The sequence below is a fragment of the Rissa tridactyla genome, chromosome 18, assembly GCF_028500815.1.
Source record: "Rissa tridactyla isolate bRisTri1 chromosome 18, bRisTri1.patW.cur.20221130, whole genome shotgun sequence".
Taxonomy (NCBI): Eukaryota; Metazoa; Chordata; class Aves; order Charadriiformes; family Laridae; genus Rissa; species Rissa tridactyla.
The window spans coordinates 5077969-5091152 of record NC_071483.1 but is presented as its reverse complement, the minus strand read 5'-3'; the positions used below and the strand labels follow the sequence as shown (position 1 = coordinate 5091152).

Genomic DNA, 13184 nt, shown 5'->3' with positions numbered 1-13184 from the left:
TGTGAAGTCCCTGGCCAGGCGTGCGGGGACAGGCAGCCATGGCTCACTGGGACGGTGACGCTTTAGGGGACGGTGGAACCCTGCGGTGAGCTCGGGGAGAAGCTGGAGCTGGTTTTGGGGAGCGGCCAAAGGAGCAGGGCTGGGTGCTGGTCCTGGGGTCCCACTCTTGGCGTCCTGGTCCTGGGGTGCTGTTTCCGGGGTGATGGTCCTGGTCCTGGGGTACCAATCCTGAGGTCCCAGTCTTGGGGTACCAATCCTGGGGTCCCAGTCGTCATCCTGGGGTCCCAGTCCTGGGGTGATGGTCCTGGTCCTGGGGGCCCGGTCCTGGGGTCCTGGTCCTGGGGTGATGTTCCTGGTCCTGGGGTCCCAGTCCTGGGGTCCTGGTCCTGGGGTGCTGGTCCTGGGGTCCCAGACCTGGGGTGCCAGTGCTGGGGTGCTGGTTCTGGGGCGATGGTCCTGGTGCTGGGGTACCAATCCTGGGGGCCCAGTCTTGGGGTCCTGATGCTGGTCCTGGGGTTCTGGTCCTGGGGTCCCGGTCCCGGTCCTGGGGTGCCGTTGGGCTGGGGCCGGGTGATTCCCTCCCTGATCGCATCAGGCCGGAGCCGGGAGTGTGAAAGAGGCTCGAATGGAGCGCGAGGGGCTGGCGAGGCAGGAGCTGTGGCTGGAGCCGGGGGGGGGGGGTCCCGCGCTGCCCCCATCCCTGGGAGCCTCCTGGGGGCCCCAGGTTGGTCTGGGTGTGCCCTGTTTCTGCCCTGTGCTCAGCCCCATCGGCACCCACGCCTGGGTGCTGCCCCGTCCCCACCGCACCCCGGCCTGGGGTGGGGGGTGAGAGGGATCCCCGAGCCCCTACAAAACCCTTCCGGAGCTCCCCAGTCTGGAGGGGGGGGGATGCTGAATGGAAAATTGGGGTGCAGATGGTCTGGGCAGGTCTCCCCTCCCTGCTCCTGAGGTCCCAAAAGTCCCCCGAGTCCCATCCTGGGGCGGTGGGTGCAGGGGCTGGGGGGTGCCGGGGTGTCCCCCAACCACCACCACCCCCCCCCGTGGTGTGCCCAGGTCCATCACCAGGTCCTTCTACCGGAGCGCGGCGGGGGTGCTGCTGGTGTTCGACCTCACCAACCGCGCGTCCTTCGAGCGCGTCCCCGAGTGGCACCGCGAAGCCGCCGGGGACCGTCCCCCCGCCTTCGTCCTGGTGGGACACAAGTGTGACCTGGTGGCCCAGCGAGCCGTGTCGGCGGAGGAGGCCGGGCACCTCGCCGCCAGCCTGGGCATGGTGGCCTTCGTGGAGACCTCGGCCCGCGGCAACCTCAACGTGGAGCTGGCCTTCCAGACGCTGGCGGGGGGCATCCAGCAGGCGCTGGGCCGGGGGGGGGGTCACCCCTCACCGGGGCTGCGGTGGCATCAGGCTCATCCCCAGCCGCAGCCGCCCCCGGCCCCCGGCGCGGGGGGAGCCGCGGCAGCGCTGCCAGTGCTGATGGGGACGGGGGGGGGACACACAGGACCCTCCACCCCTGCCCTTTCGCAGGGGTAGAGAGATTTGTGTGTCCCCCCCCCTGCCCTTGGGTGATGCACGGGGCTTTGTGTGTCCCCCCCCCCTGCCCTTGGGTGATGTGCGGGGCTTTGTGTCCCTCCCCCAGGTTTATTTCCAGCTTTGATTTGGGGGCTCTGAAAAAATACTAAAATACTGCTCCCCCGCAGGAGTGTTTTTAATAAACTTGAGGCTTTTCCACATTAAATAAAGGCTGCGGCGAGCGCCGGACCCCTCGCAGGGCCACGCCACCGTGCTCAGCTCAACTCATGACATGGGTGAGATGCTTTGGTGGGGGGGGGGGGGGCTGGGTTGCGGATGGGGTGAGACACCCCCCAAATCACTGTGTCACTCAGGCCTCGTGTCCCAGGGCCACCCCCTTGGAAAATGGCACCAGGAACCCCCTGCCGGAGTGCTTCCAGCTGGATGGAGCCGAGGAAAAAGGGATGAAAGGGGTTCCAGAAGGGGCCAGCCAGTAGCCATGGCGGGCGGGAACGCCTCCTGGGTGGAGGAGCCCGGCGCTGCCTGCCCGTACAGGCGCCTGGCGCGGGGGCGGCGGGTGACGGAGGCGCCGATGGAGCCGCGGTGGCAGTACCAGTTCCGGGTGATCATGCTGGGGGACTCGACGGTGGGGAAATCCTCGCTGCTGCGGCGTTACACCGAGGGCGTCTTCCTGGACGCCGTCAACCAGACGGTGGGGGTGGATTTCTACGTCCAGTTCGTGGAGCTGGAGCCGGGGCTGCGGGTGAAGCTGCAGTTCTGGGACACGGCCGGGCAGGAGCGGTTCAGGTGGGTCCGGCTCCGGCCATGGGGCAGGGTGGGGAGGGGGTGATGGAGACGGGTGTGTGTCCCCCCCGGGATTTGGGGTGGGATGGCGAGATGTTGTGATTCCCAACCCTGGGCAAGGCCTGGATGGGGCTGTGTTCCCCCCCACCCGTGCCCTATGGGTGAGGAACCACTGTGCCCCACACCGGGCAGGCTGCAGGGACCCACGTGAGCCAAAGCCAAGGCTGTTTCCATGGAAAGGAGCCCTCGGGGTTGCCTTGTAAACCCTTGCTCCAGCTCCAAAGGGAGTACGGGACCCCCCCCAGCACCCCTCTGCCCCCCTCCGTCTGCGGAGGGCTGGGGGAAGAGGCTCGGAGCCCACAGGGCTCGGCTGCCGGGAGCCTTCACACCCCACCGCCCCACACCGCCAAGGCTGCCCGCGCCGGCCAGGCTGGCGCTGGGGACAGGGGGACTCTGGGGGGTGGCTGCAGGGGACGGGAGAATGGCAGACCTAGGGCTAAAGGGGACAGCCGAGCTCTGGGGCCATGGCTGCAGGGGACAGGAGAGCTCCAGGGACACAGTTAAAGGGGATGGGAGAGCTCTGGGGACAGGAGAGCTCCAGGGACATGGCTGCAGGGGATGGGAGAGCTCCAGGGACACAGTTAAAGGGGATGGGAGAGCTCTGGGGACAGGAGAGCTCCAGGGACATGGCTGCAGGGGATGGGAGAGCTCCAGGGACACAGTTAAAGGGGATGGGAGAGCTCTGGGGACAGGAGAGCTCCAGGGACATGGCTGCAGGGGATGGGAGAGCTCCAGGAGCATGGCTCCAGGGGATGGGCAAGCTCAAGGGACATGGCTCCAGGGGATGGGAGAGCACCGGCGACATGGCTAAAGGGGATGGGAGAGCTCCGGGGACGGGAGAGCTCAAGGGCCATGGCTGCAGGGGACGGGAGAGCTCCAGGGCCATGGCTGCAGAGGATGGGAGAGCTCCAGGGACGTGGTTAAAGGGGACAGGAGAGCTCTGGGGACATGGCTGCAGGGAGAGTTCCAGGGTCATGGCTGCAGGGGATGAGAGAGCTCTGGGGACAGGAGAGCTCCGGGACCATGGCTGCAGGGGACGGGAGAGCTCCAGGGCCATGGCTGCTGGGACCAGCCGAGCTTTGGTGGCCGAGCAGGGGCAGAGATGCTCAGACCACTCGCTGGCACACCAAAAGGGACGATTCTCCTCGCTCTTACGGTGGTTTGAGCGCGGTGTGCGGCTGCGGAGGGCAGGACCCGGCCCGGGCTGCGCCGCAGGTGGGGCAGCTGCTGCCCAGGGTAGCCCTGGGGGCTCCTCACCCCGTTTCTCTTCCCCCCCCCCCCGCAGATCCGTGACTCGCTCCTACTACCGTAACTCGGCCGGGGGGATGCTGCTCTTTGACCTCACCAACCGCGCGTCCTTCGAGAGCGTCCGGCAGTGGCACCGGGAAGTGACGGACACGGTCCAGCCCTTCCGCATCGTTTTCTTGCTGGTGGGGCACAAGAGCGACCTGGCCGGGCAGCGGCGGGTGGGCAGGAGGGAGGCGGAGAAGCTGGCGTCCACGCTGGGGGTGCAGTACGTGGAGACCTCGGCCAAGGACGCCAGCAACGTGGTCCAGGCTTTCCAGATGTTGACCGTGGCCATCTACCAGGCGCTGCAAACGGGGCGGCTGGCTGCCACCGAGGCGTGGGACGGGGTGAAGTGCAGCATCCCGCTGCCGGCGTCGCTCAAGGCTCGGGCGCCGGAGAAGGAAGAGAAGCGGAAAAAATGCTCGTGCTAAAACCGGGGACACCGGCAGCCTGTCCGGGGGGGGGGGGGGGGGCTGGGACACTCCGGGCTCCGCGCAGGGCGTGAGGCAGAGGTGGAGCGGCTGGCGACGGCTGGGGCGCATTAAACACCCCCTGTTCACCCCCGCGCCTGCCCGTGTTTTCCTGGGGAAGGGGAAGCGGCCGGCGCCGAGGCTGCCCAGGGGAAGGGTGAAGTCCCCAGGCAGGACAGGTTCGGGGGCTGCAGAGAGGTTTGTGTCCCCCCTTTCCCCTATTTTCTCTCCAAACCCCTTTCTGCAAGGCTGCGTCCACCCCCCCCCTCCCAGGGAGAGGAACCAGGGGTCCTCCCGGCACCCCATGTCCTGCCTCGGATCAGCATTGATCCGAATCCCCTTTCACCGCCCGACCCGTTCGCTCAGAGCTCGATAACAAAGCGCCCTGCTCTGAGCGGCTCCTACGGCTCCCCCGAGCTGGAGCAGCCACTGAACAACCCCACGTCCCCCCCCCAGCAGCAGCCGAGCGTGGCCCCGGGCACCCAGACAGGCCTCGGCTGCGTTTACCGCAGTCCTTGGGCTCCGCAGGGAGGAGGAGAGAGCAGCCGTACCGGTTTCTGAACTACAGCCAAGGCGGTTTCCCCCATAGCCCCGGCTGGAGCTGACGTTCACCACTTTGAGCAGAGCAGGCAGGAACAGGCAGGACGACGCGGCGTTTCTTGATGTCCCAGGTGAGGAGAAAACCCGGATCGCCGTGATTTCTTGTCCTCAGTCACCCTGTCCCACTCCAAGCGATGGGCAAACTCCTCACCCCGGGCTGGAGGGGGAGGGAAGGCGCCGTCCCAGCCCCGTCAGTGCGGCAGAGGCGGCCAAATCCATCCTTCCACTCCCTCCAAAGCCCAGGGCAGGAGACCTCGGAGGCAAACAGCAGAAACCAGGCAACGGGGAGGCCGCCCATGGCACTCGCACTCCCTCCCCGCGCTGTTTGGAGAGCACGAGGCCGCGCGACGGGTTTAGATTAATAATTTCTTTATTCATGTAAAACAAACGCAAGTATTTATATAAACACTGACATTACAAAGTACTGGAGCAGGTAGGGGCAGGAAGAAGGAAACAAAAACCTCTACAGATGCTTCTAATACTGTCCCACACAAGATCAAAATGCTCTGTCCCTTGGATAATCACTTATACGATAAACCACTTTCAAGTCACAAATAAAAGTCTTTGTTTTGAGATACGTTGCGCTCTTTAGGGGCAATGAGGAAGGGGGCGTAGAATGTTTTTGGCAGATCTCCTCATAAAGTCAAGATATTGCTGCACCGTTAATAAAAAATATATGCTTCTCTGTAAAGCATTAAAAAAAATATCCCATGGATGGCATCGTGGAGGCTTTAGTGGAGAGGCAAATATCCCAAAATGCACTGGCGTCTTCTCCCGGCTCTTCCCAGGGGCTATTTCTTGGTAGTTTTGCGAATCAGTGCCATTCTCTGTAAGAAGAAAGAGAAAAACGTGGGAAGCGGAGCGTCTCAGACAAGGTTCCTGCAAAACAACCTGCAGGAACAAGGGATGTCGGGTTCTCTCAGGACACTGCCTGACTTGTTTCCACACAGGTCTTTCAGGTCTGTTTGAATGTTAATGGGGTCCCAAGCTGGAGCCACAGGAAAAGGAAGCGTCTGTGCTCCTCTCCCTGGCACGCGGGGCTGGAAAGTGAAACACCGACACGAGCGAGGGGCAACGGGATTAAACAGAGCAGGGGATCAAACCCCACTTCAGGGCCTCCCCGCTCTGCCCAGCAGCTGCCGCGGGAGCTTCAGAGGGGAGATGCTGGGAGGGCTGGAGCCCCTCTGCTGTGGGGACAGGCTGAGAGAGCTGGGGGGGTTCAGCCTGGAGAAGAGAAGGCTCCGGGGAGACCTTCCAGCCCCTTCCAGTCCCTAAAGGGGCTCCAGGAAAGCTGGGGAGGGACTCTGGAGCAGGGAGGGGAGCCATGGGACCAGGGGGAACGGTTTTAAGCTGGAAGAGGGGAGATTTAGATGAGATCTTGGGAAGAAATTCTTGGCTGTGAGGGCGGTGAGCCCCTGGCCCAGGTTGCCCAGAGAAGCTGTGGCTGCCCCATCCCTGGAGGGGTTCAAGGCCAGGTTGGCCGGGGCTTGGAGCAACCTGGGCTGGTGGGAGGTGTCCCTGCCCAGGGCAGGGGGTGGCACTGGGTGGGCTTTAAGCTCCCTTCCAACCCGAACCATTCTGTGATTCTGTGCAGTATCCTCCATAAACTCCAACAGCTCCTGCAGGGCAGCTCCTCCCTGGCTCCGACCGGACACTTAAAAAGCGATGGCCCAATTCAGCAAAAGCAAAATTAAGGGTAAAAATCCCCAGAGCCGCCCAGCTCCAATCTACAGCTGCGATCCCAGGACAACGGCGTGCTCTCTGACCGTCCCAGGCCCTTAGCCTTTTTGCAGCTGTTGAAATTCTTACGGTGGTGAGCAGCCCAGAGTCGCCGGCAATGTGTTTTCAGTCCCTTCTGCACAACAGAGCACACGATCTGCCAGGGGGCAGCTGACAAGCGACTGCCTGCAGCTCTCAGCTGGTTTTTAACCCTTCCAAGCTGGGCTGCCCTTCAGAGAGCGAGTGCTGCTGCTGCTCTCAGGGCACAGCCAGCACTGCACCACCACAGAGGAGCCAGAGCAACCTCAGTCCTCTCCGCGCAAACAGACAAGGAGACTCTGGAAGTTATTCCAAGTCCAAACCACTTGGAAGAGGCTACAAATTCACGTTGTGCCAGGAGTCCAAGGCCACTCTCCCCGTATCAGCCTTCTACCATGCGATTCTCCGTGTTACTGAGGGCTCCTTACCTGTTTGTGAGCTTCTGTAGTGCAGGCTTTTTTGTAGGGCCTGATTTCTTCCGAACCAAAGCCCGGGATCCACATGTTCCACTGACGCTCTGGAAGAGAGAGCGCAGGTCAGCACACCCCAACCGCCCACCGCAGGAGCATCCCTCGTCACCACAAACATACCGGCAGCGCGTCTGCCCGGAGCCGGTGCTAGAGACGTGCTGGTGAGCTGTGTTCCAGCTATAAAAGCTTCCCAAAAGCAGAGCAGCAGAGGGCTGCACAACATTAAACACGGTAAAAATGCTGTCCCCTGTGGCAGGGACCTTCCAACACCGGGTGATGGACAGCTAAAAATTGCAAAATTTGGAGAAGGGACGGTGAGGGGCAGCAGACACCTCGTTCACCCCCTGATTATTAAGCCATTATTCAATAGCAACGAATCTGTAGCTACTCACAGGTTTCCACCCCAACGCCGCGGCCGTGCCTCAAGTTCAGGGCATGAGCCCAGCTCTCAGCTAAGGGGGGGAAAAATTAAATCACCCACCGAGATGCAACTGGACGTCTTTGACTTCCAGGGTGTTCGACTTGCGATGCCGCGCAAGCTGGCAGGCGGCCGTCACCACGCTCTCTATGAAATCATCGGCGATCTGCAACAGCATCTGTGGCAGAACAAGGACAACAACCAGTATTATCAGTGCTGAGCAGCTGAAATTATGCAGAAAGTATGAAAATTGAGACGCAGAAGCTAGGATTTCAAAGGTGGTTGCTACAATTGCCGTTTTAAAACTCTTTTTGACACCGAGACACAGAAACAGACACGGATAGCTGAAAGCTGCAGCGAACATGAGAATATGGCAGCTTTATATGAACCAACCCTCCCTGCCTCGGACAAAGGGCCGCCGGGGCGTGAAAAATCCCAGATTAGCTCTTTTTGCAGCCCCTGCCATGGGTCGATACTTACTTCCTCCACGTCTTCATCCAGCTGCTCGTTCGGATCGACCTCACGCACCAGGTCCTGCAATTTCTTCTTGGTTAAAACCTGGGCGCGGGGGAGAAGAGGAACAATTTACTGCCCTATTTTAGCAAAGCAGCTGCTCACGCAGCACAGCCATAAAAGACCTCCTCCCCCACCACCCCCCCCCCCACCCGAGGCCCAAAACACACGTGTTGACACAGCGTATCAGCTCAGGAATGGCAGAGATAAGAAATATCAGGCGTTAAGGAGTTATTTTCAAGCCCCTGTGGTTGCTCTGACCGGAAAGTGGAATGCAGCAGGCCAGGATAAATAAGTCTCCTGCACCAAACTGGCACTGAAACACCACGAGGCTGCGGGCAAGAGGGGACAAAGGCAGAACTAGAAGTCTTAAGGGGCAGACAGCAAGCGCAAGCAAACTATTCGTGACCAAATGAAGTACTTCCATGGCTCTAGCGCTTATCACCTTTAGCGTTTCAAATGGAAAACACGAGATACGAGAGCGCTGGGTTATTCTAGGGCAGAAGGCAGCACCCTCTCAGCCCAAACATGGCAGGAAGCAGAAATTATACTGCTGCCGAACAGCAGCGGGGGCCCTAGTTAGTCTTATTGGGTATGGATGAAAGTTGTCACCACTGATCCCTCGGCCTGGTGAGATGAACCAGACACAGGTGGGAAATTCCTGCCCTTCCTGGTGCCCTTACACCAACGGTGAAACTGCTGTGCGTGTGTTCGTGTCAGGGCGTTTGTACTCTTCCCAGAGCGGTCACGGTGCCAACGAAGCCCGCAGAGAGACCAGGGTGCATTCCGGGAGCACTTGCTGGGCAGCAGCATATTTTACGCATGTCAAAGGCTCGACACCAACAAGCAAACACGCAACTCAGCAGCTCCTGGCACCGATGCTGCCTCTCGCACCATCCCCGTAAGACAGAGGCTACAAACCTGCACTTCTATTTCTCCCACGTAAACCACGTTTAAGAATTTCCCAATTATGCTCCCAAAATACATTCTCCTGAGACCGAAAAACCCTCTACACCTACAGCGTCCATACCCCATCCAGCCCGAAGAGAAGAAACACATGAAGACGTTTGCTCGCTCCGTAACTGATACTGTACTAGACATTATGTTTTTGCTGATAGTTTAAGGAAGGAATTAAGCCGGGGCAGGTCTGAGCATCTCCCCCGTTGTCCTAAAATCGGGGATGAAATTACCTGGTTGCTTTCAGGACTGAGCCGTCCTCCTCCGCTGGGCGTCCCCGGCATCTTTGCCACGGTGGTGCTGTTGGCCATGGAGCTCTGCGGGGGAGTGCTGGCTGGTTCTGGCTTTATGGAGGAGAAGTTGGAGAGGTTGATCAAGGTAGAGGGGCCAAACTGGTTCATAATCTGTTGGGCTTTAGCTTTTAGATCATAAAGCTTATCTAGGTCCTGCTTCTTCTTGGGGTTGTGGGGACCCAAACCAATCAACTGGAAAAGGAAACAAAAGCCAGAGTTAGCAAACAGAAAGAATTCAACAGGGTGATCACATCTTTGGTCAGAGTGAAACCGTAGTGTCCTGACGGGGCCCAGAGGTTTATAGAGGACTGGGTCTCTCTGGCCACAGCAAGAAGGGACGAGCAATGTTTAGAAGAAGAGAAAACATTCCCTGTTATATGGAATATGAAGTTTGCCACAAGAAGGACAGCGGCTGCACGCCGCGCACTGACAAGAGGCAGCACCTCTGCAGTGGCACCGACCCGCCTGCTCCTTCCTTGGGATGAATCCCATGCGCGTGTCCACCCCTCGCCCTCCGGTCAGGGCCTTTCGGAACACATTTCACTTGGACCACAAAGAGCTTCCAGGAAAAGAACACGCAAAGAAGATTTAACTAAAGGACACGGCTTGCTCCTGCGGCAGCGATGCAGGGGAACGGAACAGCAGGCACAGCGTTTGGGTTCTCATCTCCACGCTCCATGGGCCTGAGAAGAAGACAGGGTTCAAGCTCCCTTGGGTGTCCGCCACAGGGTAGAGGTCTCGTTTTTGGCAACACTTCAAGCCTGACCCACAGCGATCCCTCGATGGCAGCTTGTATCGGTTCGGTTTTGGTTCCGAGAGCACAAGTCTGGTAACTCAGAGGTAACGTGACAGAGAAACACAGGCAGACACCCACACCTTCGATTTGTTCTTCCCACACCGGGCAACCGACAGCCGCAGTAAACGAAGTCAGGTTTACTGAGCTGTTAATGGTGAACCAGAAGTGAGTTGTGGCAGCTTAACTGGTTACCCAGATCTTCCAGGTTCACCCTTTGGTGCCGACGTTGTTCAGGTTACTGGCCACCGAGCTAACGCACAGACTGACTGGCAACTCCTATATTTCATGGCTGGAAGGCTCTAAAACCCCCCGACTGATGAAGCTTTGCTCTGCCTTTACTGCTCTGTGAGAGAAAACTCATCCAAACCCTGGGCCTTCCACCCCCACAAGCGGTGTGGGCAGCAGTGACAGGTCTGTCACGTGAAAGGAGCATTTAAGGAACGGTTTGATGTAAAAGCCCCTCACTCAGCGGCTGCAGCAGCTGCCGTTGCGCCCAGAGACGGGCGAGAAGCAGCCGCTGAGAGCAGACGCCTCCTCTGAAAAGCCCACACGTTCCAGGGTGAACTTACACATGAGAGGAGAGTTTGTTTAAACAGCTTTACAGCACGTTCACGTACAAAGCGATGAGCGGAGCGTCTGCCACCTGAGCTACAAACACGTTTTCCCTTCATCAGAGCAAGCTTTGTTAGTCTGGATTAATTCATACCAAAACACAAACCAGAAATCACACGGGAGTACTTAGAAGCGGCTGCTTTAGTGCTTCATTCTAGGGCACACTCATGCACTGCCGCACCTACAGACACGGAGCCCTTTTAGGAGGATTTATATCCAAGACACATTTCTGTAGCGCCCTCAGCAAGTTCCTAGCTCAATTTTAACTAATTAAAGATGGAAAATCATTACAATCACACCCTAAAACCCCTCAGATGGCATTGCTGGATGAGGAGCTCAGCACAAGATCAGGATTCAGTGTGCTAGTCTTGCTTTTAGCTCAGGCTGATCACCCCAACACCTCACTTTACAAATCCAGAAAGCAGGAATTCTTATCCACCATGCAGGGGAGAAAGCTCCGAAATCCTTGGGCAGAAAGCACTTTATTAGCATAAAGTCGCTTTGTTCGTTTATTCACGGATCTTATCGCACCCCTTTGCGTGCCATTAAGATCACCAAACGCAAAACTAATGGGATGTGCAGATTCCCGGGACAAATCCCACATGCCGGCCCCGTGGCAAGCCCCCGGCGCTTTACTTACAGCTATCTGAGTGTCTAGATCTTTAATTACATCAGCAACCGCTGTGGGGCCAGTGAACGGAGAGGCCATTTCCCAAAGCCTTCCCAGTACGTCAGCAGTCAGCGATAACCTACTCTCGCTTCCTCCTCTTCCATATAACTCTCATTCCTACAGGAACACCAGATATTTTTTGTATCACCCATTCTATTGTAAGATCGCAAGGGGAAACAGCTTCACGCAAGAGAGGACGCATTGTCCTTACTATGTCGTGAGAGGGTTTATCTATCAGAAGATATTACACAATCACGAGCGTACGCTGCTGCAGAGGACGAGGCATCTCCCAGGATCCTGAAGCAGGAGCAGAAATTTGGCCAAATTCCATTTTTCTGTCAGAAGACAGAGTATCTTGGTATCTGCTGTCAGCAGCGATGCGCAGGTGAGCCCGGCAGCTTCCCTCCGCGGCAGGAATAGGTCTGCTGGCCGCAATTAGCGCCACCGACCTGCTGTAACTCGTTAGCTTTGACAGCCCAGGGTTACAGCTGTAATTAAAAGTCTACATTAAAGCCAAACAAACCTTTTTGGCACATTCCTTGGAATGCCGAGAGGGCTCCCACTTCCATTAAGACATAACGATTTTCACCAAATATTTAAATAGTTTTGCAAAGGACTGTCTGGTGGATCTTTGGTGTCTCTGGGTGTCTCTTTATTGTTAATAGAGAGAAAACTGGGAAAGTTCTTGGGTTTTGCTTTAGTATTATAAATGTGATAAAAAGCCCTTCCTTACACTGCTCAAGGAAGTATCTGTTACAAGCACTGATCTTTTAGGTGCACTAGTTTAAATGAAACAAATAAGAAAGCCCTTTTTCCCCCCTTGGATGTGTTTGTTAGATGCTGAAGGGTGGCTCAAACCTCCTTCCTCCTCGCCTCACAGCTTCCAGCTTCGCCTTTTACCCCCAAAGCACCAACACTTGGCATCTAGGGAGCCAACAGCTCCACACACGCCGCTCTCAGAGGTTTTCTTCCAGCCACCAACTTGAGGAGCCCACCAGCCCCATGCTTGCCCACAGGGAACGCCGTTATGGGGCCGAACGAAGGCTGCCCGTGCCAAAGCATTCCCGGGGAGCCGCGGCCAAAGCCATGGGGAAAAGCCAAGGAGACAAGGTCACCGACAGCCGCCCGGAGCCCACGCCAGGGCGGGCCCCGCCTGTCAGGGTTGCGGGGGTCTCCCCTCAGGCCCCTGACCGCCACAGGGGTGGGGGTTCTGAACACCGGCTGCAGGCCCGGCCCGGCACGGAGAGCGGCGGGCACGGCCTGCCGCGCCCACCCCCGCCTCCCTCCGCCTTTTAGGCGGGTGTAAAGCAGCCGGAGCCTCTCCCCCACCTGGGGAAGGACCCTCCCGAGCTCCCCCCAGCCGTCCCGTACCTCCCCATGACCCGCTGGCGGACCGAGCCACCGCCGCCGGCTGCGCTACCTCCGCTGCGCTCCCCTGAGCCCTTCCGGGGGCACCGCCCGCCACCACCCGGAAACACTTACTCAGCGCCGCCAATCAGGAGCGAGCCCGCCACGCCCGCCAAAGGCGCTCCCCACCCCCTCAGTGAAGGCGCGGCCGGGGTGGGGGGGACGGACGCCCCAGCATGCCCCGCGCGATTTGCATACGGCGCGGGGGGCCAGCGAGGCGCTGAAACGGCAGTTTTGAGGGGAAAAAAGGTAGAAATGGCGCAAAGGAGCCCGTGAAACGTGAGGAGAAAGAGAGGAGAAATAGGGATGTGGACACTGTGCTCTGAGAGAAACGCGTGGCTCGCCATGAGGTAGATAGCACCCTGGCGCTTTCCGGTGGTGCCGGGGTGGTAGGTTAGTTTTTAAAAAGGGCTTCTGCCGTGCGTGGCACGGGGGGGCCGCACGGCTGCCCTCGCGGAATCGACATCAAGAGATTTCGGAAGCACAATTTTTGCACTAGGGGGTCGCCGGTAACCGCTTGTTCCGGCGCCCCGTAGCCTGTCGGCGTCAGAAGAAAGGCAAG

The 13184-nt window shown here is 58.8% G+C and overlaps 3 protein-coding genes and 1 non-coding gene across 6 annotated transcripts; 3 read left to right on the top strand and 1 right to left on the bottom strand.

Moving 5' to 3' along the window:
* Positions 1–54: 54 nt before the first annotated feature.
* Positions 55–1538, top strand: LOC128918806 (ras-related protein Rab-42-like). The gene is given in 2 exon segments (XM_054223451.1): positions 55–1363; positions 1365–1538. Coding segments are annotated over 2 exon segments (576 nt in total). The 5' UTR covers positions 55–895; the 3' UTR covers positions 1473–1538.
* Positions 1539–1543: 5 nt separating this feature from the next.
* On the top strand, positions 1544–5052 carry LOC128918802 (ras-related protein Rab-39B-like). Of its 2 annotated transcripts, XM_054223437.1 has the most exons (3): positions 1544–1803; positions 1882–2314; positions 3657–5052. In XM_054223437.1, the coding sequence occupies exons 1-3, from the start codon at positions 1800–1802 to the stop codon at positions 4087–4089; spliced, it is 870 nt and encodes a 289-aa protein (XP_054079412.1). In that variant the 5' UTR covers positions 1544–1799; the 3' UTR covers positions 4090–5052. The 2 variants fall into 2 exon arrangements, with proteins under 2 accessions (XP_054079412.1, XP_054079411.1); XM_054223436.1 differs by having other exon boundaries at positions 1544–2314.
* A 28-nt stretch (positions 5053–5080) lies between these two features.
* TAF12 (TATA-box binding protein associated factor 12) lies at positions 5081–12673 on the bottom strand. Of its 2 annotated transcripts, XM_054223449.1 has the most exons (7): positions 12587–12673; positions 11186–11332; positions 9078–9329; positions 7855–7932; positions 7438–7552; positions 6915–7003; positions 5081–5555 (listed from the first exon to the last, which is right to left on the bottom strand). In XM_054223449.1, the coding sequence occupies exons 2-7, from the start codon at positions 11252–11254 to the stop codon at positions 5520–5522; spliced, it is 639 nt and encodes a 212-aa protein (XP_054079424.1). In that variant the 5' UTR covers positions 11255–11332; positions 12587–12673; the 3' UTR covers positions 5081–5519. The 2 variants fall into 2 exon arrangements, with proteins under 2 accessions (XP_054079424.1, XP_054079425.1); XM_054223450.1 differs by lacking the exon at positions 11186–11332.
* Positions 12674–13025: 352 nt separating this feature from the next.
* Positions 13026–13155, top strand: LOC128919063 (U11 spliceosomal RNA). The gene has a single exon (XR_008469810.1). It is a non-coding gene; the product is annotated as a U11 spliceosomal RNA (small nuclear RNA).
* Positions 13156–13184: the final 29 nt, after the last annotated feature.